Source organism: Elephantulus edwardii, unplaced genomic scaffold (genome assembly GCF_000299155.1).
Source record: "Elephantulus edwardii isolate Elephantulus edwardi_28Jun2011 unplaced genomic scaffold, EleEdw1.0 scaffold00012, whole genome shotgun sequence".
NCBI classification, from domain to species: domain Eukaryota; kingdom Metazoa; phylum Chordata; class Mammalia; order Macroscelidea; family Macroscelididae; genus Elephantulus; species Elephantulus edwardii.
In genome coordinates this window covers 17,307,516-17,334,553 of record NW_006399762.1, presented here as the reverse complement: position 1 = coordinate 17,334,553, position 27,038 = coordinate 17,307,516, and the positions used below count along the sequence as shown (strand labels likewise).

The 27,038-nt window shown below is 37.4% G+C and overlaps 1 protein-coding gene across 9 annotated transcripts in view; it reads right to left on the bottom strand.

Annotated features, from left to right (window-relative positions):
* LOC102861251 (calcium/calmodulin-dependent protein kinase type II subunit delta-like) overlaps positions 1-27,038 on the bottom strand; it is a 413,849-nt gene that overhangs the window by 86,351 nt on the left and 300,460 nt on the right. For all 9 annotated transcript variants that reach the window (XM_006881073.1, XM_006881078.1, XM_006881072.1 and 6 more), the window contains exons 7-8: positions 18,067-18,169; positions 9,289-9,372 (exon numbers count right to left, since the gene is read on the bottom strand). In XM_006881073.1, coding sequence (XP_006881135.1) covers positions 9,289-9,372; positions 18,067-18,169 — 187 coding nt within the window. The remainder of the gene's footprint in view (positions 1-9,288; positions 9,373-18,066; positions 18,170-27,038) is intronic.

Below are 27,038 nucleotides of genomic sequence, written 5' to 3'. Positions count from 1 at the left end.
TATGGAGACAGGACACATTACCGGTGTACACCCTTCCCAATTTTGAACCATGCAGTGTTACCCTGCTCTGTTCTGATGACTGTCTCTTGGTCCAAGTATAGGTTTTGCATTAGCACGATTAAAGGTTCTGGGATTCCCATTCTTCTCAGAGTCAGCCACAGTTTGCTATGATCCACACAGTAAAACGCCTCTGCATAATCAATGAAACACAGATAGACATTCTGCTGGTATTCCCTGCTTTTTTGTCATGAAAGGGTTAAAAAGGGAAGTTGAAGCTCCTTTTCATTATCTAATATATGCATTTGTGTTTGGGAGATACTAGAGATGTTTGATTAATAAGAACTCTACAAAGCACTGATTACTGATTAGGTATAATCTCAAGAGCATTCAGATTGATTTTAATGTAAACTATAGTGAGAAAAAGGATTAAACTTCATAATCACATTAATGATTGAAACACTTTAAATATTCTTTCTATAAAATAAATAGAGAGCTGAAGAAAAAAGGTCAAAAACTCTGAGAAATCATTGGAAAATGAAAGAGATAATCAAACCAAGACATGCACTAAATGCTCTTTGGAATTACGAACAAACAGATCTGCCTTGAGGAAATTGCAGCCAGAGTGCTCTTGAAATGCAAGAGAGGTTTTTGGCTTTATTAACAGGTCTCTGATACACCTTGAGTTGATTTTTATGTATAGTGAGAGATGTGGTTCCTGCTTCAGCTTTCTGCAGGTAGGAGTACAGTTTTGCTGTCACAATAGGAGGAAAAATGAGATCAACGTAGAAGGCCAAGTCTGTTGTATCAAAAGGTTGGGAAATATAACTAGAAATGAACAACTGGGAGAGGATAGCAACAATGAATGTGACCTTCTGAAGATGAAGTCCTTGTGTGCATAAAAACTTTTCCTAAGATGGTGGAAAGAAAACATAACTAACTGGGAGAAAAACAAAACAAAACAAAACAAAACATTTTGCAATGACATATCAGACAAGAATCTCATAACCAAAGTTTAGAGACACTAAGGTCCTCCACAAAAAATGATGGAAAAAATAGACAGAGGAACTGTACCCAAAAGAACTAGATGTGCTCACCAGAACTGGAAAGGATCCGTACTTATTCCCATTCTAAAAAACGGTGATAAAGTGTGTAAATTATTGAACAGTAACACTAATGACACACGCAATCAAGATTCTGCTCAGGATTACCCCAAAGCAACTAGAACAGTACATCAGCAAGGAACTGCCAGATGTGTAAGCTGGGTTAAGAGGGGGCCATGACACTAGGGACATTATAGTCAGGTTAGATAGATCTTAGTTGAAAGCAGAGAGTACCAGAGGGATGTCTACCTGTGTTTCATTGACTATGCAAAGGCATTTCACTATACAGATCACAACAAATTGTGGCTAAACTGGAGGAGAATGGGAATTCCAGAACACTTAATTGTGCTATGGGAAACCTATTCGTGGACTAAGAAGTAGTAGTCAGGACACAGCAAGGAAACACTGCATGGTTCAAAATCAGAAAAGGTGTATGTCAGAGATGCATCCTGTCTCCATACTTTTCCAATTTATATACAGAAAAGATCATTCGAGTTGCTAGACTTCATGGGAGAAATGTGGCATCAGGATTATCGGAAGACTTACCAACAACCTGCATTATAAAGATGACACGACCTTCTTTTCTGAAACTGAGGAGGACTTGAGGCATTTGCTGTACAAAATAAAAGACTGCAGTCTTTAATATGATTGAAGCTCAACATCAAGTAAACAGAGACTCTAACCATTGGACCACTTGGCAGCTTCATGATAGATGGAGAAGAGATTGAGATTTGGCAATTTCAGCTTCCTTGGTTCCACGATCAACATTCTTGGCACCAGCAGTCAGAAAATCAAAAGATGAATTGCATTGGTAAACTCTGCTCTCAGGAACCTATTCAGAGTACTTAAGAGCAATGATGTCAGTCTAGAAACTAAGGTGCACCTGATCGAAGCCATGATCCTCATACTTACTTGCCATGCATCAGAGAGCTGGCCGATAACTTAAAATGTTGTTGTTGTTGTCGTTGTTATGTGCCATCGAGTCAGTCTATGCTAGGAAATTTAGAGGACAGCTGTGTAGCCAATGGATTTGAAGAGGTTTATATTTGTTCCCATTCCCATAAAGGTGATCCGACAGAATGTGGAAAGTATCAAACAATATCATTAATATCACATGTAAACAAAATACTGCTGATGATCATTCAAAAATGGCTAGAAATTCAAGCAAGATTTAGTAGATGCTATAGCACCAGGGATGTCATTGCTGATATCAGATAGATCCTGGCTGAAAGTAAAAAATACTAGAAGAATGTCTATTTATGGTTTATTGACTATGAAAAGTCTTTTGACTGAGTGGATGATCATAACATTGTGAAGAATGGTAATCCCAGAACACTTAATTGTGCTCATGTAAGACCAATCCCTAGACCAAAAGGCTACTGTGCTAACATAGCAAGAGAACTACCTGATTTAAAATTAAGAAGGAAGTGAGTTGGGGTTGTATTCTCTCTCCATGCCTATTCAATCTGTGTACTGGGCAAATTATTTGTGAAGTTGGACTCTATGAAGAGGAATGTTGCATCAAGACTGGAGAAAGCCTCATCAATCACCTGCATTACAGAGATGACACAACCTTGCTTACTGAAAGTAAGGTAGACTTAAAGCATTTGTAGCCTTCAATATGGATTGTATCTCAGCATCACAAAAATGATAATTCTTACCACTGGACTGATAGGCAACATCAGGATGGATGAAGAAGGGATTGAAACTCTCAACAAGCTCATCTTTCTTGGATCCACAATCAACACCCTCAGTACCAGCAGTCAGGAAACCAGGAGATGTATTACATTGGGAAAGTCGGCAGTAAGGGACCTCTCCAAATTATTGAGGAGTAATGATGTCTATTTGAAGACTAAGGTATATCTGATTCAGGCATGGTCTTTCCAATCACTGGCTATGCACCTAAGAGCTGGAAAATAAATAATAAGAACTGATGCCTTTCAGCTATGGTGTTGGAGAAGAGTACTGAACAGCACACAGACTGCTAAAATACCAAACAAATAAGTCTTGGAGAAAGTGTAGCAAGAGTGCTCCTTGGAGGCAAAGATGATAGTTTCACCTCACATACTTCTGGCATGTTGTGAGGAGAAGTGACTGACTGGAGAGGAGTATCATGCTTGGAAAGGCAGAGGGTCAGAGGACAGAGAGAAAGATCCTCCTCTTGGTGGACTGACACTGAATGCTGCAATGGGTTCTAGAGTATCAGGAAGTGTGAGGATGGTAAAGGACAGGACAGGGTTCAGATCTGTTGTTTGCAGGGTCGCTATGGGTTGTACTTGACTCAAAGGCACCTAATAACAAGTTCCTCTGCAAGAAAAAAACTGATAAACCAATTACTTGAGAAATTGTGGTATATTCACATGACGGAATATTATGCAGCACACAGGAGCAACAATTTAGAAAAATAATATATAACATAGGAGTAAGTAGAGACCGATTATGCTGAGTGAACTAACTCAGTCTCATAAGGACAAATACTGCATGTGAAAATTATTGTAGAAGGATAACCAGTAAGAAATGAAAAAGAAAAGTATAAAGTGGAAAGGAGAGGAGACAGGAGGGCTGAGGGTTACAGGTGGAATCACTGGATTTGCAGAGTTTGATCACTTATGGAGGGGGTGAAGGAATAGGAAAGATCCATTGGGGACCTGGAAGGATGGGGTAAGAGTAGGCATAGATAAATTACAATTAGTTTCATAAAATACAATGCATGGGAATGACCTTATGAAACACAATGTGACTGAAGGAATGTGTGAAACACAATGTACATGAATAAAACACAATGTATATCGATTTTGTATACAAACCTATATAAAATAAAAAAAAAATTAAAGTACTAAAGAGTGAAACAAACAAAAACAGCAGGGACTTCTCATATACTTTGAGCTTGTTATCAGGAGGGGTCTTTTCTGGAGAAGGACATCATGTTTGGAAAAGTAAGCATTCGGAAAAAAGCAGACTTTCAAGGAGATGGATTAGCCCGATGACTGAAACTGTGGGCTAACAGCAGCAGTGATTGTGAGGCTGACATAAGGTTGGGCAGGGTTTATTCTATTTGTAAATAGAGTTACTAACTTGATAGCACCTAACATCATTAGCAGCAATGTAAATTAATATAAAAAAACGCATGTAGAGTAAGAATTCATTTTGTTTTATTATAATAGGTTTTAAAAAAAATCATCATGTAATTCTTTTGGAAAAGTGCTAAACCAACATTTCACGACCTAAAAAAATAACGACAGGTGGAATAAAGAGCTAGACTATCAAGATCTGAGAGACAGAAATGTACTTTTCAGAGGATGGACATCTCTACTCTGTGTCATGTAGTAAATGTAGCAACCTGATAGGCCTTTTGGGACCAAGCAGACATGAATGCTGGTCCCCACAAAGTACATGAACTGGGATTTGTTATCAGGTGAAGAACATGAGTTTCATCTATTGGGCAAGTAAAAAACATCAGTTTTCCATTCTGCCCATTACTCAGAAGAAGCCAGAAACTGAAAGCTCTTAAAAAGAAAACTCTTGAAAAGAAATTGTTGTTGCATACTGTTGAATAAGAACCAACTTACAGCTGACACTCTAGTGGGTTTTCAGACAGTAAATTGTTTGGGAGATTGTCCATCTTTCTCCTATGAAGTAGCTAGCAGATTTGAACTGTGTGCTTTTGAGATTGCAGCACACTTTCTTACTACTAAGCTACCAGAGCATTCTCTCTAAAAAGAAATTATAAAGATAAATAATAATGTCAATACCAACAAAACAAACCCAAAGGCTTAGACAGCCACGGATTACATATTTGTAAATTCTTTGATTGTGTAAAAACAATCATCTTTGAATGAGTGACTGTTATAAAGGACCTTGGAATCTGATTGTGCGATTGTTATAAAGGTCATGTAGTACTTTTCTACAATCGAGGGAAAGTTTGTTAAAATGAAAATTTCTGAGCCTCATCCTGAAAAATCCTGTTCAAATGTTTTAAGTGGGACTGGGGAAAGTGCAGTCTTACACTCAGCAACATGTGGTGTGTGGTCAACAATTTGGAAAACATCAAGTTAGAGAAGATAAGACAGGTTTAGAATTCCAGGACTGAAGACTGATAGAACATGAGTTCTGAAGAATAAAATGTGGTGTTGTTGTTATATGTTGTTGTGTCACCTGCGACTCATTGGTCACCCTGTGTACAATAGCGCTGAGCCCTGCCCTATCCTGATTCAGTCTCACTGACTCTGACACACCTACCCTTGTTAGCCCAGGTGTAGGATAGGTTTGGGAATTAAAATTAGAAAATATTCTTTTGTAAAGTACTTGTTGACTTATCTAACTTGAAATTAGAAAAGGCCAGACCCAGAACTTGCATAGCTATTGAAATTGAATTAACCATACAAGAAAAGAAGAAACAGCCCACAATTTTCCATAGATTGTCAAAAGTCATTGTATATTATCTGATAGCCATTACTCTATCTGTCCTGAGTTTCAGCAAATTTAAGTACAGAAGCAAGATGATGTTTGTGAAAGTGTATGTGCTTTGGTGTTTTGGTGTTTTTTTTTTAAAGTAAAGTTAGAATAAGAAGTTGTGTTAAAAAGCATTAATAAAGTGATATATACAAATAACACTTGCACATCCTATTAGGCTATTGGTAAAATGGCTGTATTTGCAGGAAAGCCAGGAAATCAATTTACTGTTTCTAATGGCAGAGCTCAGAGTGACATTCTGGATTCATTAGTGTCTAGTGTTTACTTTTCAGTAATGCACTACTTGCTTTCAAAGATTGAGTACAGGTCAGACCATATTCTATGCTGGATCACAAAAAGTTAACAGTTGTAAGTTTGGAGAGATTTCTGTCTGCAGATACTTGTTATTTCTAATAAGTTATTTCTAAGATGTTTTTTAGTCATTATGGCAATGCTGTGCCTCACTTCGCTATGTTGCCAGGTGACACAAAGACAGGGAATGTACTGTCATGAGTTTTCACAGATTAATTCACAGAGGAGACTAGCTACCATTCTGCTAAATGACTTGTGTATTTTTTTTTCTGTCTGTGTAGTATATTTTTTTATGACACTATCCAGTGTTTCAAACATTCTCATTGCCAATTCCAAGTTATGGTGACCTTCTCTGGAGTTTCCAAGGATGCAAATATTAACAAAAGGAGAATGCCTCATCTTTTTTTTTCTTTAGTGGATAGTGGATTGGAATCACTAACCTTTCAGCTGGCTGCCCAGTATGTGTCCCACTAATTATATATTCTTGAGAAAACAAACAAATAAACAAACAAAAAATAACAGCCATCCATAAACTATTCAACTGCAAAAATTGCTGCTGACATATTGTTTAAAGGTGTTTATTTCAAGATACTCTAAATCTGAAAGCAACAAAACAAAGCCTTAGTGGTTCTTACAATGGTCATCAACAACAACTTGGCACATTACAACAATTCAACAGCACATAACAACAACAACAACTTTATGTCTATAGAAAAAACAATTTTCTGTCTAAAGAAACATTTATTTTCTAATAATAACTAAAATTTATGGAATTAAAATCCCCTCAGCAGATGATGATGCAAGAACTATATTTATTTTAGAAGAGAAATCTGAGGTATAGAGCAACTAAACAATTTGTGTTAGGTCACATGACTGACTAGTGAGTTGTATGAACTGAGTGTTTTCTTGACCATTATACATCCTACCTCTCACAATGAAAAGAAGGAAATAAAAGGAAAAGGGAAAATATGAATGAAGGAACTAAGAAAGGGAGGAGGAATTAAAGAAAAGAGAGGAGGGAAGATGGAGAAAGGTTTGAGCTTATGATCAGGAGTATATATGCAAAGAAAATCTATGCGATGCCCATTATCTCAGGTGCTCCTTCTTCTGGGACATGACCAGTGTATATTACACTATCACTGGCGTCTGTCTGTGGCTTAGGATACTCTGCTGCTTTTATGTGCATTAACAGAAAGAGAGCTATACAAAAGAGCTGACTTATTAAGAGAAAGTTTGAGCGATATGCCATTAACATTTAGGTTGAGCAAGAACATTTCTTGACAATGCTCTAACTCAAAAACATTTTAGAGTTTGTACCTAGAAGATATTCTAAGGTATGCAAGAGGAAGAAAAAGCTTGAGGCATATCTAAAACTTTTAGCTTTTAACTGAGTGGCAATTCCTACCTTTAAAATAATAATGGGTGTTTATATTTTAAATTCCTTTATAGACTATAAAATACCTTCTCTCGGTGCATCTATTACATCCACACACAATTCTATGAAGATAGAGTTGGAAATGGGGGAGTATATTCCTATTTTACAGGTAAATCAACTTGAGAGATAGTAAAGAGACAGGATTTGTAGGTGCAAAGCAAAGACTTTGACCTAGACTTGTGATTTCAAATATAGTGCCCTTCTTCTGTCTTCCTAAGCATGGCAGTAACTCTGTAAGGTCAAGATTCATTCAGTTTAAGGTCAATCAACAAACTGCCATTGCTAATGAGATAAAGTTAACAAGAAACATAGTGTCTGTTGAATAATCTATCATTGTGAAACTATGGTAATGCATTTGATATTTAAAAAAAGAAAATAACAAATGAAAAGTATTTTTCAGAATCAAATTAATGTTTTCTCTTTTGTTTTTAAAAATCAACTACTTTCAGACTTGCTGACAAATATCAAGGAAATGAAATCTGTGTTGAGTATGATAAGATCATTCTATGGAAAATGCATATTTGTTTATAGACATTAAGTGGTAACACAAGGTAAAGGAGCTAGAGAACTAGTGTTTATTGATAATCTCTAGCAGAATGCATTATCACATCATCCTACAGTATCCTCTTTATTTTGTATCTTCACATATTTCAAGTATATCTTGACACAGAAACTATAGTGAAAATCAACCCCATTCTGTGTCTTTGGGCTTTCCACAGGTAACTGATTAGATCAGAGTTGACTGCACTGGACAAAATGAAAACCATCTAGATTAATGCAAGTCGAGGGGTTCTGCCTGTGCAGCATTGGGGTGTTTTGGCTTGTAATTTCTATGACTCCTCTAAACACCTGTGCTGGTGAAAGAGGGCTGGCCAGACCAGAAAACACTCCCATAGTTGATTTCAACTAGCTTCATCTAAGACCTAACTGAGCTTATCAATGCAGGACTGATCAATAAGGGCACATAGTCCTAAGGATCTGAGATTTTCCCAGTTGCAAGTCTTCTAATTAGAGCCCATTTGCTCTAGGGAGGCCACCACATCCTTCCAGACATAGGAACCTTCTTAGACCTTGCCCTATACACTTTTCCATTTACATCTTTTTTGGTTATAAAAACAATCTTCCTTCTTAGACCTTGCCCTATACACTTTTCCATTTACATCTTTTTTGGTTATAAAAACAATCTTCAGTTGTGTTCTAGATTCTCCATGGAGTCTGTAAATTGTTTCAAGAAAATTACAGAACAAAAGTGACTGGGGGACACAGTGGGTGAGAAAAGTAAGAGTGCAGCTGGTGTAGTAAAATGGGGAGTACCAAATTTGTGGCCAGCAGGTCAGAAGGCTCGGGTGTTATGTGACTCCCCAAACTTGTGGTTGATGTTTGCCTTCTCTCAGTCTAAAACACCCTCTGTGTCCTTTTGAGCTGTAAGCTCTGGCCCAGCTCTGACAGGTGAAGAATAGGAAGAGAATGTATGTACCATGGGAGCAGCTGGCACTGGAGATGAAGAAATGAGAACGTGAAGAGTGGATCAATCTTTGACTTTTTTGGGACTGAGTTCACTCTGATTTTAACTGGATAGTTGCTAAAGGCCATAAAGAGACAAGTTTCCAAAAAAGAGTCAGTTTCTTTCTTTTCCTCTACTACTTCATTCCTTCACTACTTCATTCTTAATTCCTGACAAGCATTTCAAGGAAACATGTTGTTTTAAGAGCTGGTGGGATCACATGGGAAGGCAGTAGGATAAACAGAAGGAAATAGCTCAAGTCTGTGTTCTCAAAGATCCCATGATTACTAGTATTTGTATCACTTGGAAATTCATTTTTTAAAAAGCCAACTCTTCCACGTTAGGCAGTCCACTGAACGAGAAACACTGCTTTTGTGCTCAGACGAGTCCTCTGGACACTTTTATGACATGCTAAAGTTTGAGAACTTTTAAATGGAAAACAGGTATGTTAAATTACAGCAAAGCTGGAGAACATTGTTCCTTACCACATGCCCACATATCCACTGGCTTTCCATACGGATCTTTACGTAAAACTTCTGGAGAAAGGTAGCCAGGCGTGCCAGCAAAACCTATGGAAGATAGATACAGTGATGAGTTAGAGCAGACTTGACAAAAACCAATCAATACCAAGGGTGAAATTAAGGAAGGAAATCTTATTTCATTCTTTATCTGATGTTGTTATCAAAATAAAATGAGGATTTCAGAATACTAAATGACGTAAACCATTCTCTCTCTCTCATATAAATTCCAGTCATTTCTTCTAATCTATTAGGGGGGGAAAAAAATCCCACCACACACCATCCAAAACATTGTTCCCTTCCTAATACAAAAGCAAACTCATCAGACTGTCTAATATTGTGTGTACTAAGCCTACTTTGTTAGTTATTCTTCATTACTTTTTAAGTTAGCAGTTAAAACTAAAATTGAAAAGAAAGAAGATAAGGAAGGCAACACTATCCATTACAATGGAGTCAATTCAGACTTCAGAGTGACCTTGTAGGAGTGAACTGATAGGTTTTCCAAGACTGCAAATTATGACTAGGCAGACAGCCTGGTTCTTCCGCATGGAGCAGTCCTGGGCTCTCATAGACCACCTTTCAATTAGCAGGCGAGTCTTTTAAACACTGTGTCCCCTAAAACCTCACAAACAATGATTTACATGATACCAAAACATCTTTTTATGATTCATATTTACCTATACAGTGAAAGGAAAATATATAGCAAAACATATATCCCAATGATAAATATATAAAGCAAACTCTCTATAAATATTTTTTATATTGAATTGAGTCTATTCTAGGAATTGTGGAGGAAAGGAATATTGGCATTAAAAAAAAGAAATTTCTAGAAGGATAAGTAAGCTGAATACACATTAAAGAGCTCATGGTGTATTACTAAATAATCACCATGTACTTATAATGGGCAACTAAAGAAAAGATTCAGGATTATGCAGATGAGTCGCTTTCAAACAGTGTCCATTAGCCTTTTCCCTTCAGGAGGAGATGTGCTAAGCAGTTAAGTGAAGCTAGTTAGGAAAAGAGAGTTTCACTTTAAGTAAATCAATATGGGATTCAATAAGAAGCACTTAGATAAGAATTGATAGCACACTTACAGTAAAAGAAAAAAATCTGAAAAGAAATTTTTCAAATACAATAATGTTTGTTATTGCATGGTGTTGCATCAGAACCGACCCATAGCTGACCCTCTAGTGGGTTTTCACAGTCAGTCAATTAATTGCACAAGAGGACGCTGAAAATCAGCCTTTGGGACTGCAGTGCAACGTCTTACCATTAAATTACCAGATTTTGCTAAAATAATTATTAGTAAAAGAAATACCAAAAATAACTATTCTCATTTGGAACTTTTTTGTCTTTATAAGACTTAAGAAAAGAAAAAATTTAAAAACATTAATATATTAACAAGAATTCACTTGACAAAGTACATTCTTTATTTACTAGAATGCAAAGTGCCCAAGAAAGAAAGTTTTTCCCTGTCTCCATCATAAACACTCAAACAGCACCGTTGGCACCAGTATTCAGGAAATCAACACGTGAATTGCACTGGGGAAGTGTGCTGTTAGGGACTTTTCCAAAGTGCTAAAGGGCAATTATGTCATTCAAGAGGCTGAGATGCATCTGATCCCAACCATGGTCTTCCAGGCCACAATTACTTGCTATACATTAGAGAGCTGGACAATGACTAAGGATGTCTGAAGAAGAACTGATGCCTTTGAGTTGTGGTGCTGGAGAAGAGTCTTGAACATACCATGGACCAAATAGGAGAACAAATAGGTCTGTCTTGGAGATGGTGAAACCAAGTTTCGAAGGCAACAATTATAAAGCTCTGCCTCACATATTTTGAACACGTGCCCAGGAGGGATCAGTCCTTGGAGAAGGACATCATGCTTGGAAGGGTGGAGGGACAGTGCAGGAGAAAAACAGAGACGAGATGGATTGACATGGGGCAGCAGCATTAGTTGTGTTGGAGTCAGTCAGGTTAGGCGAGTCAGAGTCAATGAGACTGGCTTAGGATAGAGCAGGGTTCAGCGCTATTGTACAAAGGGTCGCTATGAGTCTCAGGCAACTTGAAGGCACATCACAATAACTATCCTAGATTTATACTTATGCACAAATAAGGCATAATGAGGTATGAAACAATGCACGTATGCATTGGCAGAGTTTCTCCAGACAAAATTACATCAGTAAATGAGGCAAAGAATTTATAATTTTAGTTTCCCTTCCCCCTTTAGCATCACTTCTCCTCTTGTTAATTCTGGAATGTATAGGTGGGCATTAAGAAGAGTTATACTTAAACTTTCTATAAACCACAAGTGATCCATGTCTACCTTTATCTTTATATGAATAAAACTTTTGCTTGATTGCTGTCAGTTTAAAAGAACCACTGAGAAATAGGGTAGTTCTGATACCTCCAGTCTGAAACTATCCCTAGAAAGACGGGCAGTTGGTTAATTGCAAAGTAGTCCATGGGTATTGTAACTTAATGAGTTTCTCAGTATCTCTGTATCTTACTTACTATTCTCTCTCTCTCCTCAGCCCTACTTCTCTAGCTCTTACCAAGCTGAGACACAGGGAACCCAGTGATAAATCAATGCCAGAGTTCAGATGAAATTCAATATTCGTAACCTTTAATTTCATGATCCCTTAGTATCTGGTTCCTTTCATTCAGCTAATATGGTTTCTGTTTGCTTCTGTACTTAACATGTTTCACCTCTTCAAGAAATTTGTAAAGGGATTTTTCACATCTGTTTTTACCCACTTTTTCTAGTCCATGAATCCTCATTTTTCTACCCCCTACTTTTTCCTTCTCATAGTGACCCAATGTGCAGAGTTCAATAACTGTCCCACAGTGTTTTCTAGTTTGGAGTCTTTTCTTCCAAGGAACCACTGGATGAGCTTGGACTTCAAACTTTTAGTTAGCAGCCAAACACTCAACCATTGTGTCACCAAGGCTCAATTACTATGAACCAGAGAGAACTCGAAGAATTATTTTCATTTCCTTACTGATCTGTCATTTTCAATGGTCTTTTGTCATAATAAATTCTGACCATCCATTTATGTTCATCTGTAATTTCTTGTCTAGAGTTAAAAAAAGGAGTTCTGGTGGTTGAGTGGTAAGGAGTTGTGTTGCTAACTCAAGGGCACATGGTTCAAATCCATCAGCTGCTGTTATATAAGAGAAAGGTAGAAAATCTCTTCTTATGCCATTAAAAGCCTCTGAAAACCCACTGGAGGGACAGCTGTGAGTTGGTTCTGGCTCAATATCACATAATAGTAGCAACAGTAACAGAATTAATAAAATAATTAGTATCTCAAATAAAGTAGTAGAATACTGGGTCTTGAACAGTAAATGTTAACTATATTTCCTATCAGCACGAAAGATAGAGAAGTAAATCAATATGGGAGTAAAAAAATAAAAAAGAATATATTAAATACATATTACCATAAATTTCTCCTGGAGTTAAACATTCTGGCCTTGGTGAAGCAAGAGAAAATGGGAATAAAATTAATGTCTCTTTGCCTTGGGGCAATCAATAGTAATCAATCAACACTGTTGGCACCAGCTGCCAGGAAATTTTAATTAAAGGCATACTGCATTAGGAAAGTCTGCTGTCAGAGACCTCTCCAAAGAACTGAAGAGGAGCGATGTCATCAGACTAGAGACTAAGGTGAGCCTGATCCAGGCCATGGTCTTTGCAATCACTTGCTATGCATCAGAGAGCTGGACACACATTCTAAAAGGGCACAGGAATATCTACTCTTACTCAATTAAAGTAGGTGTTGAAAGTCAGTGCATTTATTATCTTAAGCATATAGAAAACCCATAACATGGAAATTCATTGCCACCAAGAGGCTATAAGTTGCACAGGAATACAGATACATTAGGGGTATAAGAAAGAAGGTCTTTTTTAGAAGGAAATGAACTAGTAAGACTTTAGGTATGAGGTGTTATCAAGAGGGAAATTTAAAAAAGCTTATCTTCTTTAAAGATAGTACATGTTTCTTATCCAGAAAAGAGCCAATAGGAACACCAGAACAGAGTAAAGAAAAAATTAAAAAAAGATTTACTGGAAATGACTCCATTATTTAGTGTGTTAGACTGCAACTTTGCTGTTTAAAAATACATTAATATTTTACAAAGAGGCATACTACAGCAAGCAAGCAGATAAGATCATGGTTGGTGGTGATGATAGTGTATCCTGTTGAGTCAGAAACAATGCATAGCTGACCCTCCTGTGAGTTTTTATAGGTGAAAATCACACAGAAGGATACAGCCTATCTTTCTTCCGCAGAAGAGCTGGTAGATTTGATCCATGCTGTTATACACAGGGTCGCTATGAGTGACAAGCGACTCGACAGCACATAACAACCACCACCACCACCTCTGGGGTGACAGTGCAACTCCATACCATTAGGCCACCAGAGATTCCTGAGATTATGGTTATCATCCTTTTTTTCTACCAGCAACAAAAATTTAGAGACATATAGCAAATAACACTTTCCATGTCAGATAACAACAATAAAACAATGTCATAGGCTTTCTTTAGCTATTTCAATGACTAATTTTTTTAGTCATCTTAGTAAGTCTAGTGGCACAGTATTTTGAGTTTATGTTCATTGAATTTTGAGTTTATGTTCTTTGAATCAGAGTTAAGTAGACAGAAGAGAATATGTAAAAATAAACAAAACAATAAGTATTTTTCAGATTTCCATAGAAAAGTTAAAAGGACTCCTAAAATGCCTTGTATCAGTTTAGTTTGTAATACACATATTACAGATATAAAATTATGCAAAAACTTGAAATACCATCATTATCTTTATTACTGAAGTAATTATTTCTACAAGCCATTAACATGAAATTTAAAACGATAAAATTAATCAGTTAAATTCTCAGAGTATGATGGCAAATAAGAATAGAATATGGAACAAATCATTCACATTAAACCAAGCACTCACTCCTAATATCAAAATATATCTGGCAACATCTAGTGGAGATGGGATGGGGAAAAATACTGGTTCTGTGAAAATACCCCCTCTCTCCCTAAGTGGCATGCTCATTCAGCTCTTATCTTTAATTCCAATAAGCTATTTTGTTCTCACTGTTTAACAAAAAACGACATAAAAAAAAATCCTTACATATTTGATTGGAGAATTTTAATGTTTTTCATTTATCATTGTAAAACCAAGGACAATTTTATAACTTTTTGTACATAGCTGTTACATGTAGGGCTATGTGTCTTTAAGTAGGGGGTCAATTACTCTAAAAGAAATTAATCCTAGATAGTTTTCCCTTCAAAGAAAACAAAACAAAACAAAACAAAACAAATATATATCTGGCAAAATATACCAAAGCTGATTCTTTCCCCCTTATTTGGTTTCCCATGATAATCTGAATTTGAGTACAATTAAATTTAAAAAAAAAGGGAAGGCAAGATTGCAGTATCTTAAGTTTACATACTATGGTTTTGCATCCACTAAAAAATCAACCACCACTATGAAGTCAATTTCAATTCATAGTAACCAGCCACTGGTTTAGCTGAAAACACATTAACGCACTATACCACAAGAGTTCTTTCTACCGTCAGAAAATACCTAATTCCCTTAAAATCATGGAATTCATGCATTAAAAGTCATTGCTCTAACAGGTACCTTAACAAAACTCATAAATCTACTGAATAATGAGAGTTTTATTCTCCATTTATCTTGCTCCGTAGTGGTAAGAAGGTGCACTGCAATCCCAGAGGTATGCAGTTTGAATCCACCATGCTCTGCTGGAAAAGGAGGGGCTGTCACCTCCTGTACCAGTCAGATTCGATTTGATGGTACACACAGAAAAAAGAAAATAGTAACAAAATTTAAAAACTGCACTATTACAATTTGAAAATGAACGTATCTCTCTTAGGATACAGCTACTTTCATTAATGTGATAGTAAGTTTTTCACTCAGTCATTAACTCACTAAAATTTCCAGACATTTTAACTTGTGCTTCACATTGTCATAGACTGAACTGTGTCCCTCCAAAATATATGCCAACTTGGCTGGGACATGATTCTCAATGGTTTAGCAGTTTTTGTAATAATGTAATCAGCCAGCTGTCAGAGACCTCTCCAGAGTACTGAAGGACAATTATGCCAGTATGGACACCCAGGTGCTCCTGATACAGGCCACAGTCTTCACAATTGTTTGCTATGCATCAGAGAGCTGGACAATGAGTAGGGAATGATAGGAAGAGAATAGATGCCTTTGTGGTGCAGTGCTAGAGAGACATTTTGAATATACCATGGACTGCCAGGAGAACAAACAGGTTCTGGAGAGGGTTAAGCCAGCTTGCTCCTTGGAGTCAAGGATTCTGAAGCTTTGTCTGACATACTTAGGGCATGTTGCAAGGAGGGACCGGTCTTTGGAGAGAGACACCATGTTTGGGAGAGTGGAGGGATGGAGAAAGAGAGGGAGACACTCAATGAGATGGATCGATACAGTGACTGGGGTAATGAGAGTAGGTGTGTCAGAGACAATAAAGGTGGTAGAGAATAGAGCAGGTTTCAAGGCTGTTGTACATAGGGTTGCTATGAGTTGCAAGTGACTCAATGGTACATAACAACAACAACAACAACAATAATAATCAGCTCCATGATGTGATGTGACTAGCCTGTATAAGCTGAAAGAATTAGGGTGAGATGTAGTACTCCTCCTCATTTTAGAGACTACAATAGAAAAATGAAGGAGTTCTGGTGGCATGCAGCATAATCTATTGCATTGTTAATGAAAGGTCAATGGTTTAAAACCACAAGATGCTCTGTGGGAGAAATATGGACAGTCTCCCTCCCAGATTTACAGTCTGGGAAATCCAATAGAGGTTAATATGAGTTGTAATCAACCTGACAGCAAAGAGTTGAATATAAAAATGTGTGAATACTAGTGTATAATATATAAAGGCCCAAGAAAATCAGTGAAGGAAATAATAACTTGGGTTGACTACTAAAACAATCTATAATGGTTAGAAATAAAATATAAACTTATCTAGAATTAATTTCTTCCTTAATAGCCAGGGAACAAATGTCATCATATATTGCACTGAAACAGATGAGGGAGAGAACTGTTTAAAAGGGACATATGAATAGGTATTCTTGTCATTACAGAAGTCCAGAGAGAAGGCTGCATGGTAGAGTGAACCTGCAGGGAGGGACTGCATAAGTATGAAAGAGTTTTTCTTTTTATTTTCAAGGAGAAGAGTGATGTGGGGGAGGGAGGTGGGCAGGGAGAAAAGTGCAACAATGAATGACTGGAAATCCTAAGTTTCTGTAAACTTTCATTAAAATTAATAAATAATTTTTAAAAAATGTCAAAATTATCAGAATTTCAGAGAAAGAATCAGAAATTTGGAGAACAAGAAGATAATGCATTAAAAAGGAAAATTTCAACTCAACAGTCACAAAACTTGTGAAATAACCTGTGTTTCCTGAATATCTACTTATTTTTTATATAGCAGGCTTTGGTCATTATTTTAGGTTGCAAAAATGTGAAAAGAGAGGGAAATTTTCTCTCAAATAAGAATATTTTTAAAACATATTGAAACCCTTTTATTAATTCCTAACATAGTTTCCATTTTCTCACTTAACACTTAAGAATGTTTTTAAAAGCATCTTTTCCGGCTCTCCCACTCTCACATAAAAAATGTATGTGTCTTATTTCCATCAGATTGGTTCCGACTCACGATGACCCTCCATTCTCCATTGAGCTTTTGAAGCTTAAGAGAGGGAATGATCTCATTTTTCTCCACTGGAGTGTCTGGAAGATTAAAACCTCTAATCTCTGGGTTAGCAGTCCAACAAGTGGTGCACTTAGCTATCAGGGATCACATTAGTTATTATTGTTATGTATCATCGAGTCAGCTATGACTCATAGTGACTCTATGAACAATAGCTCTGAATCCTGCCCTATCTTGAACCAACTGCACTGTATCTGACACACTTGTCCCTAATGCCCCAGCCTCTATGTCAATCCACCTAACTGGGTCAATCTGTCTCATCCAAGGTTCTCTTCTCATGCATTGATCTACTCTTCCAAGTATGATGTCCTTCTCCAAGGAGTGGTCCCTTCTGGCAACATGCCCAAAGTATATGTGATGGAGTTTCAAAATCCTTGCCTCAAAGGAGACACTTCGTTTCGCCCTTTCCAAGACAAACCTACCTATTTGTTCTCCGGGAATTCTCTGGTATGTTCAAGACCTTTCTCCAGCACCACAACTCAAAAGGATTGATGATTAGTATATTATCTTTATTCATTATTCACTCTAAGATGCATAGGAAGTAACTGAGAAGACCATGGCTTGGATCCTCTCCTGAAAATATGTCCAGACTATGTGAGATGAAGCTTTGTCATCTTTATCTTCAAGGAGCATTCTGACTAAACTTTCTCCAAGGCCTATTTGTTCTCTTGGCTGTCCATGGGATATTGAGTACTCTTCTCCAACACCATAACTCAAAGGCATCAATTCTTCTTCTGTTATCCTTATTGTTGTTGTTGTTGTTATGAGTCGTGGGTCATACTTGACGGTACCTAACAACAACAAGAAGCAGCACTATATACACCCTTCAATGTTAGTAAAATTTACATGCGTTTGATATACTAATATCTTAATATTTGACAAGTTGTTGTTAGGATGTACATTTCCATTTTCTTTTGATCAGCAAGTAGGATGTACCAAGATAGCCAGAAGGCATGAAGAAGAGGTATCTCACTCACCAAACCATGCCTGCTGGTCTCCTTGAACTTCTATGGCTAAGCCAAAGTCTGCCAACTTCACAGCTGCTCCTTTGGATTTGCTAGCTAAAAGCAAATTCTCAGGCTTTATTTAGAAAGGGGGGAAAAAAAGAGAATGAGGTGATTAACTATTTTAAGTCACTATTTAAAAATAACATTTTATAAGAGTAGAAGAAAAGAAACATCATGCACTGTCTTCTTGCCTGGAGATTGCCATTCCTATATCCTAGAGAAAATATGGCTAGAAAATGATTAAAAATCGCCATGTGTGCAGGCTTCAGACAGATGCATAAATGCACTGGAGAGATACGAGGTGGAAGAAAGAATACACTTGAGGGAGAGATCAAATGGATGGAAACACCTGTCTTGACCTGCTCACATGTTTTAAAGGGCCCCTTGAGGTCCAGTGTTGGCTTCAGACATTGATTTAGAACTTAACAGAATGCAGAGATTTTCAGCAGAAGGAATCTTGGCAAAATGTTAGCAAATGTTGGACCAATCTACAGACATTTGGCAAACGAAATTGCACAAATTAAATCCTAGTTGACTTCAAGAGTTTGGACCCAAATGTAGTGATTTTGATTCCTCAAAGTTTCCAAACAATTTCTGTACAAATTTTGGACACTTACTCTGTATGAAAATTGCTGTCTTTAAGAATCTGTTTATTCTTAAAGGCGGAAAGAATCTACTATTTGCCAAATGTGACAGTTTTTTCATCAAGACATTTTTGTTTTTAAAAAACATAATTTTATTTCTTCAGAGTGTGATTCAGAGCATTACTTCTATGTGTATTTTTGCATCTAAGAATTCTTGGATATTTAAGTTTACTCAAGGACTCATCATTCAGTCTTGGAATCAGGCTGTGTCTACATCACTGCTTCCCAACTAGTGAATCAAGACTTACTGGTGCTTTGAAAATAGGCACCATGGCAGACTTTTTAATTTTTCTGGATCTAGTATGTGGATTTTAAGAAATGAAGGGGAAAAGTCATCAGGAAAAGGAAGCTGATGAAGTCTATACATGCCAAAGTTAATCTGGATGAACAAATGGATTTGAATATATATGGGGAAAATGGTTCAATGTTTCCCTAACATGGCATTTAGAAGTGTGTTTCACACTGAAAAAAAGTTGGGAAACAATGAAATTTACAAGTGTCAAAACAATTGTTTGACAAATCTCAACATTCCGTACACCAAGTTAGCATTATTTCTGTGTCTAAAATCAACTAACTTCATGAAACAAGCTTTAAAAAAAAACACACACACACAAACTGGCCCAATTCTGTCATTGTTTTGACCTTGTGTAAACACAGCCCAAAACAGTATTTATTTATTAAGCCAGCCATGCAAATTAGCCAAGACCCATAACCAGAAATTGGAAGAAATCAGGCTGAATCTACAAGAAATCAGTATGGACAAGTAAGTTTTCATTAAGTACCAAACTTCTTCAGGCTACTGCTGCTCACTGCCATCAGATTGATGATTATCCTGACAAGTGGTAAATGTGAGGAAATCCTCCTAACTGTTTAGGGTTTACAGCGTTTTGGAACAACCTCAACAAGTGAATGTATAGTAATTCATTTTATTTTTGGAATAAGGTAAGTTAAGACTATGAAGGATCTTCACGATGGAATAATTTTTCGTAAATCCTAACGTTTAAAACTACTTGGAACTCTGGCTATCTAGCAATATATGTGGAGCATATAATCAAGTAGTTAATATCTCACATTTTATTTTCACATTGAAGATAATGGTGGACGGTAGTCATACACTTCATAAATGTAATAAAAAACTATTTTCCAGTTTTTAAATTTTGGAATAAACAACCTGGAAAAATCACATCAAACTGCAAGCAGTAGTTGATCCCATTTCTTTGTGACCTTCAATCTTCAAGGCACTAAAACGTCAGAGATTTCAGCTAAGACATATACATCCTAATGTGTCCACTGGAGGCTAAATCAAAGCAAGAGTTCCAACTGCTTTAGAAATCATTAGTACTTTTTACGTCTAATGGTATTGAAGTTTGTTGCGAAAATGCAGTATTATTGGTGAATAAACTTTTAAAGTAAGTAATGGGTTTTTACACTGATTATTAAACAAAATAAAACTCTCGGGGCAGTGCTGGGTGCATTACGCCCTTAACCATCGTGTATCTGCCAATTCAGAATAAATGGGTTGCCTTGGATTTTTATCATGCATGAACTCTGAATGACTAGGGCAAATATTCATAACTTGAGATGACCTAGAAGACCTCACACTAGGGCCTTGTGAGTCATCCAGGAAAATAATAAATCCATCTGGACCAGGACTTCACTCTGTACTCACAACGACTGTTCAGCTGCAGCTATGTACAGGAAAAGGCAGGGCTATTTCAAGGCAATGACAGTGTATGGTTTAAAAAATTAATAGAGCTGAAGCAGCATCACGTGTATGTGTCTCTTTTAGGCAAAAAGTAAAAGTAAATGCTATTCTATTTATATTAAAGTAAATATAAAATGTGATATAGAATGCAAGCTGAAAAACTAGTGTGATTACTGACTTTAGTAAAGGATTATTTGCTTTATGTTTCAATAAACGACTGCTTTAAAGGGTCTGCTCTAAAGAAACATTAAAATTATTACACAAATTAGATTTATAGACAACTCTTTGGAATATATACCACTTTGGTTAATCCTGTTATAATATCTGCATGGATATAGGGAGTTTAATTAGTCAAGAATTCTAAAGCAACTATGTAACTAGGAGTGGATGTAGTTGTCAGTGCCATTGAGTTGGAACAGACTCATAGGTGACCCTCCAGAGAGTTTTCAGAAGCAATAAGGAGAGAAGATTCTGAGCCAAACTATCTGTTAGAGTCAAACTACCTGACTTCGAGTTTGCAGCACCACCTCTTAAAGCCAGAGCACATTAATTCTGATTTTAATAACCCACACCCATACAGCCTCTAATTTAAAACTATGTTTCTTGTATTACAAAAGTTCATTGGCAAGTAGGTTAGCTTGAGTGCTGAAGGCCTCCAGAAAGGAAGATAATTTGTGGTTATAGACTATTACAAAAACAGAAAGAGCAGAACTTCTCACCTAATCAGTGGCTATTGTCTTAAAAAGGAGTATCAACAGCATCTTATCTGCCACTGTCCCACTGTACTGACTGCTGAAAACTAGCCATAAAGGTAAGATCACCAACAGTTTTCTGTTGATACAGGGCACTGTGAGAGAAATGGTCAGCATAACTATGTACAAAGAAGGTGATGATTTGATCCGGATTCACTCTCTAGACCATTAATAACTAACGGGACATGGGCAATACTTGGAGGTAATTAATTTGCTTTCCGCCTCTCAAATAAATAATACAAAGATGATACTACATCTCCTTACAGTATATATGGAATGATGAAGTCCAATGGGATTTTATAAGAGGAACTCAGTCCTTTTTTAAGGGACAATATTCACATTAATAATTAGTTATTATACTCCAGGGCAGCTGGCCCTTCCAATATACAGAACATTTACTGTGTGTAATCAATGTTGAGATCTTGAAGAATGTCTGTACTTCTATCTTATGTGTAATCTGTTATGTTAGTCTTGGTATCTTGAGTTTGTCTCTAAATTCTTAAAGTACATTTATTTGTAAGGTTGATTTTTAAATAGATTTTATTGACATTCTCACACAGGTTCCTTCCCCACCCCATTGCTTCCTAATGATGCAAGATTTTCCATGACATCTGGTGTCAGTGTCAACAACCATTTATAGAGTATCAGGTGGAACGAGCAGTAACTGTTAGCAACTTTTGCTCTGTTGTTCCATAGGAAGACAATGACAACTTCTTTGTGATTTGAGATTTTCTGGAACTGCCCCAAATTCTCAAAGAACACAAGCATGTTGTTGGACTACTTTTAGAGCTGGAAGAGACCTAGGGGATAAAGTAATCCAAATACTTTAGTGTTTAGAAACTAAAGCGTTTGAAAGGGCTAAAAAGATAAAGGAGTTGAAATATTGTTTCTTGATTCTTCCCTTTAAAGAATGCTAATGAGGAAAACCCCTCAGGTGACAATAAAATGTTTCACTTTCAAAAAGTGCACTCAGTCAGTAGTCTTTAGAAGAATGTCTACTATGCATACTCATAATTAGTTGAACAAGGCATACACTTAATGACTGAGCTTTAGTCTTATTTCTTAAAATTATCATTAATGTATCATGAAGATGGCTGGAGTGTTGCTGGTGTTATGTGCCACTGACAGCTCATACTGACTCTATAAAGAATGGCTCTAACCCTTGACCTTTCTTGAGGCAACCTCACCATGTCTGACCCACCCTATTCCATTGCCACAGTCACTGTGTCAAGCCATCTCATCCAGGGCCTTTCCTTTTCTGCACTGACCCTCTACCCTTCCAAGCATGGTGTCCCTCTCCAAGGACTGGTCCCTCCTGGAGACATGGCCAAAGACAAAGCTTCAAAATCCTTGCCTCCAAGAAGCAAGCTGCTTTGTATCTCTCCCGGACAGATCTGTTTGTTTTCTTGATAGTCCATGATGTGTTCAATACTCTTCTCCAGCACCACACCTCATATAGTGTGCTCTTTATTAGAAACTATTTTGATGATGGTCATTCTCTATATTAAGTCCTATCAACATGTGTGGACCTAAGAGGCTGTGCTGTAATCCCGAAGGCAGGAGGTGCTCTGCTCTGCAGGTGAAGGAAGAGCAATCTTGTCTCATGTGATTAACTGCCTCTGAAAACCCACCAGGGTGTCATCTATTGGTTGGTTCCAGTTCAATGGCACACAACAACAATGATAACTATTTAGCAAATTATTGGAGGTCTGGTGTTATGTATTGGGTTGCTAAATAAGTGGTAGACAGTTCAAATACACCTACTGCTCCTTGGGAAAAAGATAGGCAATTTCCTGAGATTTATGGCCTCCGAAACCCGCTGGAGGGTCATCAGGAGTTAGAATTGACGTGATGGCAGATTTACAAATATAAAAATACTTGTGAATTATATATATGTCTATGTTAGTGTGCCTCGGAGAGCTGGACAATGAATAAGGATGACAGGTGAAGAATCAAAGCCTTTGAGTTCCCCAGCAGGTGAAGAGCTTTGAACATACCATTGACTGTCAAGAAAACTAACATATCTGTCTGGGAGAGGGTAAAATTAATTGCTCTCTGGAGGCAAATATTTTGAAGCTCCATCTCACATACTCTGGGCATGTTGCCAGGAGGGACCAGCCCCTGGAGAAGGACATCATGTTTGGGAGGATCGAGGGACAATGCAAGAGAGGAAGTCCCTGGATGAGATGGATTAATTCAGTGACTGGAGTAATGGGAGTAAGTGTGTCAGAGACAGTGAGATCGGCTCAGGATAGGGCAGGGTTCAGAGCTATTGTACACAGGGTCACTATGAGTCACAAGTGACTCAAAGACACATAACAACAACAGCGTAATTGTGTATTCTGGGTTTTTATCTTTATATGTTATAAAAGCAATAAGTTAATGATTTAAAAATATTTTTCCCATATTATTTGACTCTTACATTCTCTTGCATATGTCAAAGAGTAAAAATAGCTTGCTTTTTGGTTTATCTCTTCTATCAGAAAATCTTGATATTTCAAGAACAGTTCACCATTACCAATGCATTTTACACATATTTCTAAGTTATCTTATTTTAAATTTTTTTTATTTTATTAGTTTTTGGTGTGTACCGTCAAATCAGATTTGACTGGTACAGGAGGAGATTGCTCCTCCCTCTCCAGCAGAGCATCTGGTGGATTCGAACCATGCACGTATTGGATTGCAGTGCAGCTTCTTGCCACTAGGCCACCAGAGCTCACCTCTAAGTTATCTTTAACTTAGTGTTCTGTCGGTTCTATGTCTAGAAGCTCTATTTCTGTATTGCTCTTCTTTTGTGTTATGTGTGTGTACATACTTGAAATTTAGGCCTCTGTTCACAAATGTATGATATGGAATTAAACCAATTAGTTCTTCATAAGTAATCTATTTTTAAGCACCTCTAACTGACTGTTTTGATGTGATCTAAATTAAATGTGGCAAATGCATTTAATTCTTTACCATATCCCATATTTCAAAGGCTGTGGCTGATGCCACATTACTGACTTCCTAAGCAGGAAGATTTTACTTCATACTACAGTCTACTGTAAAATAATGTTGACTTCCATTTCTCATTATATCTTAAATATATCATGTTCTCTCCACTCCTATTTAGACCACTTTTTAAATGGCTCTTGAATGTCTATATGTGGTGCTATTTTAATCTTTTGATTTACTAAATTTAAAACCCCTTCTCCAATAATTTGCAATGCTACAGTTAAAAAAAGTCATTTCTAGATATGTCTTGAAATACAATGCTGTGAGCGATAGGATAATATCCATACGCATAAAAGGAAGTCCAGTGAATACCACTATCATTCACATATATGCACCAACAACAAGAGCCAAAGAAGAGGTAATAGAAGATTTTTGTCAACTTTTGCAGTCAGAGAGAGATCGAACATGCAATCAAGATGCATTAATAATAATGGGTGACTGGAATGCAAAAGTTGAGAACAGAGAAGAAGAAGAATCAGTGGTTGGAAAACATGGACTTAGTGACAGAAATGAAGCTGGATATAGAATGACTAAATTTTGTACAATGACTTATTAATTGCAAATATGTTATATAAGAAACATAAGCACAAGTTTATACACATGGATTTCACCTGATGGTATGGACAGGAATCAGACAGATTACATCTGTGGAAAGAACCACTGGGGAAACTCAAGTATCAGCTGTGAAAGCTAGGCCAGGTGCTGATTGTGGAACAGACAACCAACTATTCATATGCAAGTTCAAGCTGAAGCTAAGGATAATTAAATCAAATCCAAGGAAACCAAAATGTGACCTTAAGTAGTCTATCCCACATTAATTTCAGAACCATCTCAGGAACACGTTTGAGGCCTTGAACACCAATGACCAAAGACCAGATGAGTTGTGGGAGGATATCAAGGGTATCTTCCAGGAAGAGAGCAAATGGTCATTACAAAGAGAGAAGGAAGAAAAGACCAAAATGGATGTCAGAAGAGACTCGGAATATTGCACTAGAGCTCTGAGAAGCCAAAGCAGAGGAAAAAAATTCAAGATATTAAAGAGGTGAACAGAAGATTTCAAAAGGCAGCACCGAAAGACAAAGTAAAATATTACAATGAAATGTGCAAGGAGCTGGAGTCAGAAAATCAAAAGGGCAGAACTCGCTTAACACTTCTTAAGTTCAAGTAACTGAAGAACAAATTCAAACCTCGAGTTGCTATACTAAAGGATGCTTTGTGAAGAATATTAAATGATTCAGGAAGGATTAAAAGAAGATGGAAAAAAAAAAGAAGATGGAAAGAGTATACAGAGTCACAGTACTGAAACGAATTGGCAGACACAGGAGAACTTCATGAAACAACATATGAGCAAGAGCCTATGGTGATGAAGAAAGAAAGTTCAAGCTGTTTTGAAGAAACTGGCAAAAAAATAAGGCCCCAGGAATTGATAGTATACTAACTGATGTATTTCAACTAACAGATGCTGTCGTAGATGTGCTCACCAAGTTGTGGGAAGAAATCTGGAGGACAACCACTTGGCCAACTGACTGAAAGAGATCTATATTTGTTCCCATTCCAAAGAAAGATGATCCAACAGAGTGTGAAAATTATTGAGCAATATCATTGATTTCACATGCAAGCAAGATCCTGCTGAAGATTATCCAAAAACTACTGGAAAAGCACATCAACAGAGAACTTCCAGAAGTGCAGGCTGCGTTTAGAAGGAGTTGTGCTACTAGGGATATTGTAGCTAATGTTAGATGGGTATTGGCTGAAAGCAGGGAATACCAGAGGAATGTATGTGTTCCTTTGATTATGCAAAGGTGTTTGTGTGGATCACAAAAAACTGTGTGGCCAACTCTGAGAAGCATGGGAATCCCAAACACTTGATTGTGCTTATGCAAAACCTATATTTAGACCAGGAGGCAGCTGTGAGAACAGAGTAAGGAAATACTGCATGGTTCAAAATCAGGAAGAGTGTATGCCAGGGATGTGCCTTGTCTCCATACCTTGTCAACCTATATGCAGAACAGATTATCTGGGAGGCTGGGCTGTATGAGGAGAAATATGGCATCAGGACTTGAGGAAGATTCATCAATAATCTGTGTTATGCAGATGACACCACCCTGCTTGCTGAAACTGAGGAGGACTTGAAGCTCTTGCTGCAGAAGATCAAGGACTGCAGCCTTCAATATGAATCGAGGCTCAATATCATGAAGACAAAGATTCTCACCACTGTGCCAATTGGCAGCATCAGGATGGATGGTGAAGAGATTGAGATTTTAACAGTTTTAGTTTGCTTGGCTCCACAGTCAACATTCTTGGCACCAGCAGCCAGAAAGTTAAAAGATGTATTTTGACGGGAAAGTCTGCTGCTTGGGACCTCTCCAAAGTACTGAAGGGCAAGAGTGTCACTCTGGAGACTAAGGTGCACCTAATACAGGCCATGGTCTTTGCAATCACTTGCTATGCGTCAGAGAGCTGGACAATGACAAAGGAGGACAGAAGGAGAATTGATGCCTTGGAGCTGTAGTGTTAGAGAAGAGTATTGAATATACCATGGACTGCTAAGAAAATGAACAGGTTCTTCTTGGAGAGGGTTAAACCAGGCTGCTCCTTAGAGGCAAGGATTCTGAAGTTTCATCTGACATACTCTGGACATGTCGCAAAGAGGGACCAGTCCTTGGAGAGGAATGCCGTACTTGGGAAGGTGGAGGGACAGTGCAGGAGAAAAAGATCCTCTTTGGGGTGGATTGATTCAGTGACCAGGGTAATTGAGGTGGGTGTGTCAGAGGAGGTGAGATTGGCTCAAGATAGAGCAGGGTTTAGGCCTGTTAATACATAGGATTGCTATGAGTCGCAGGTGAC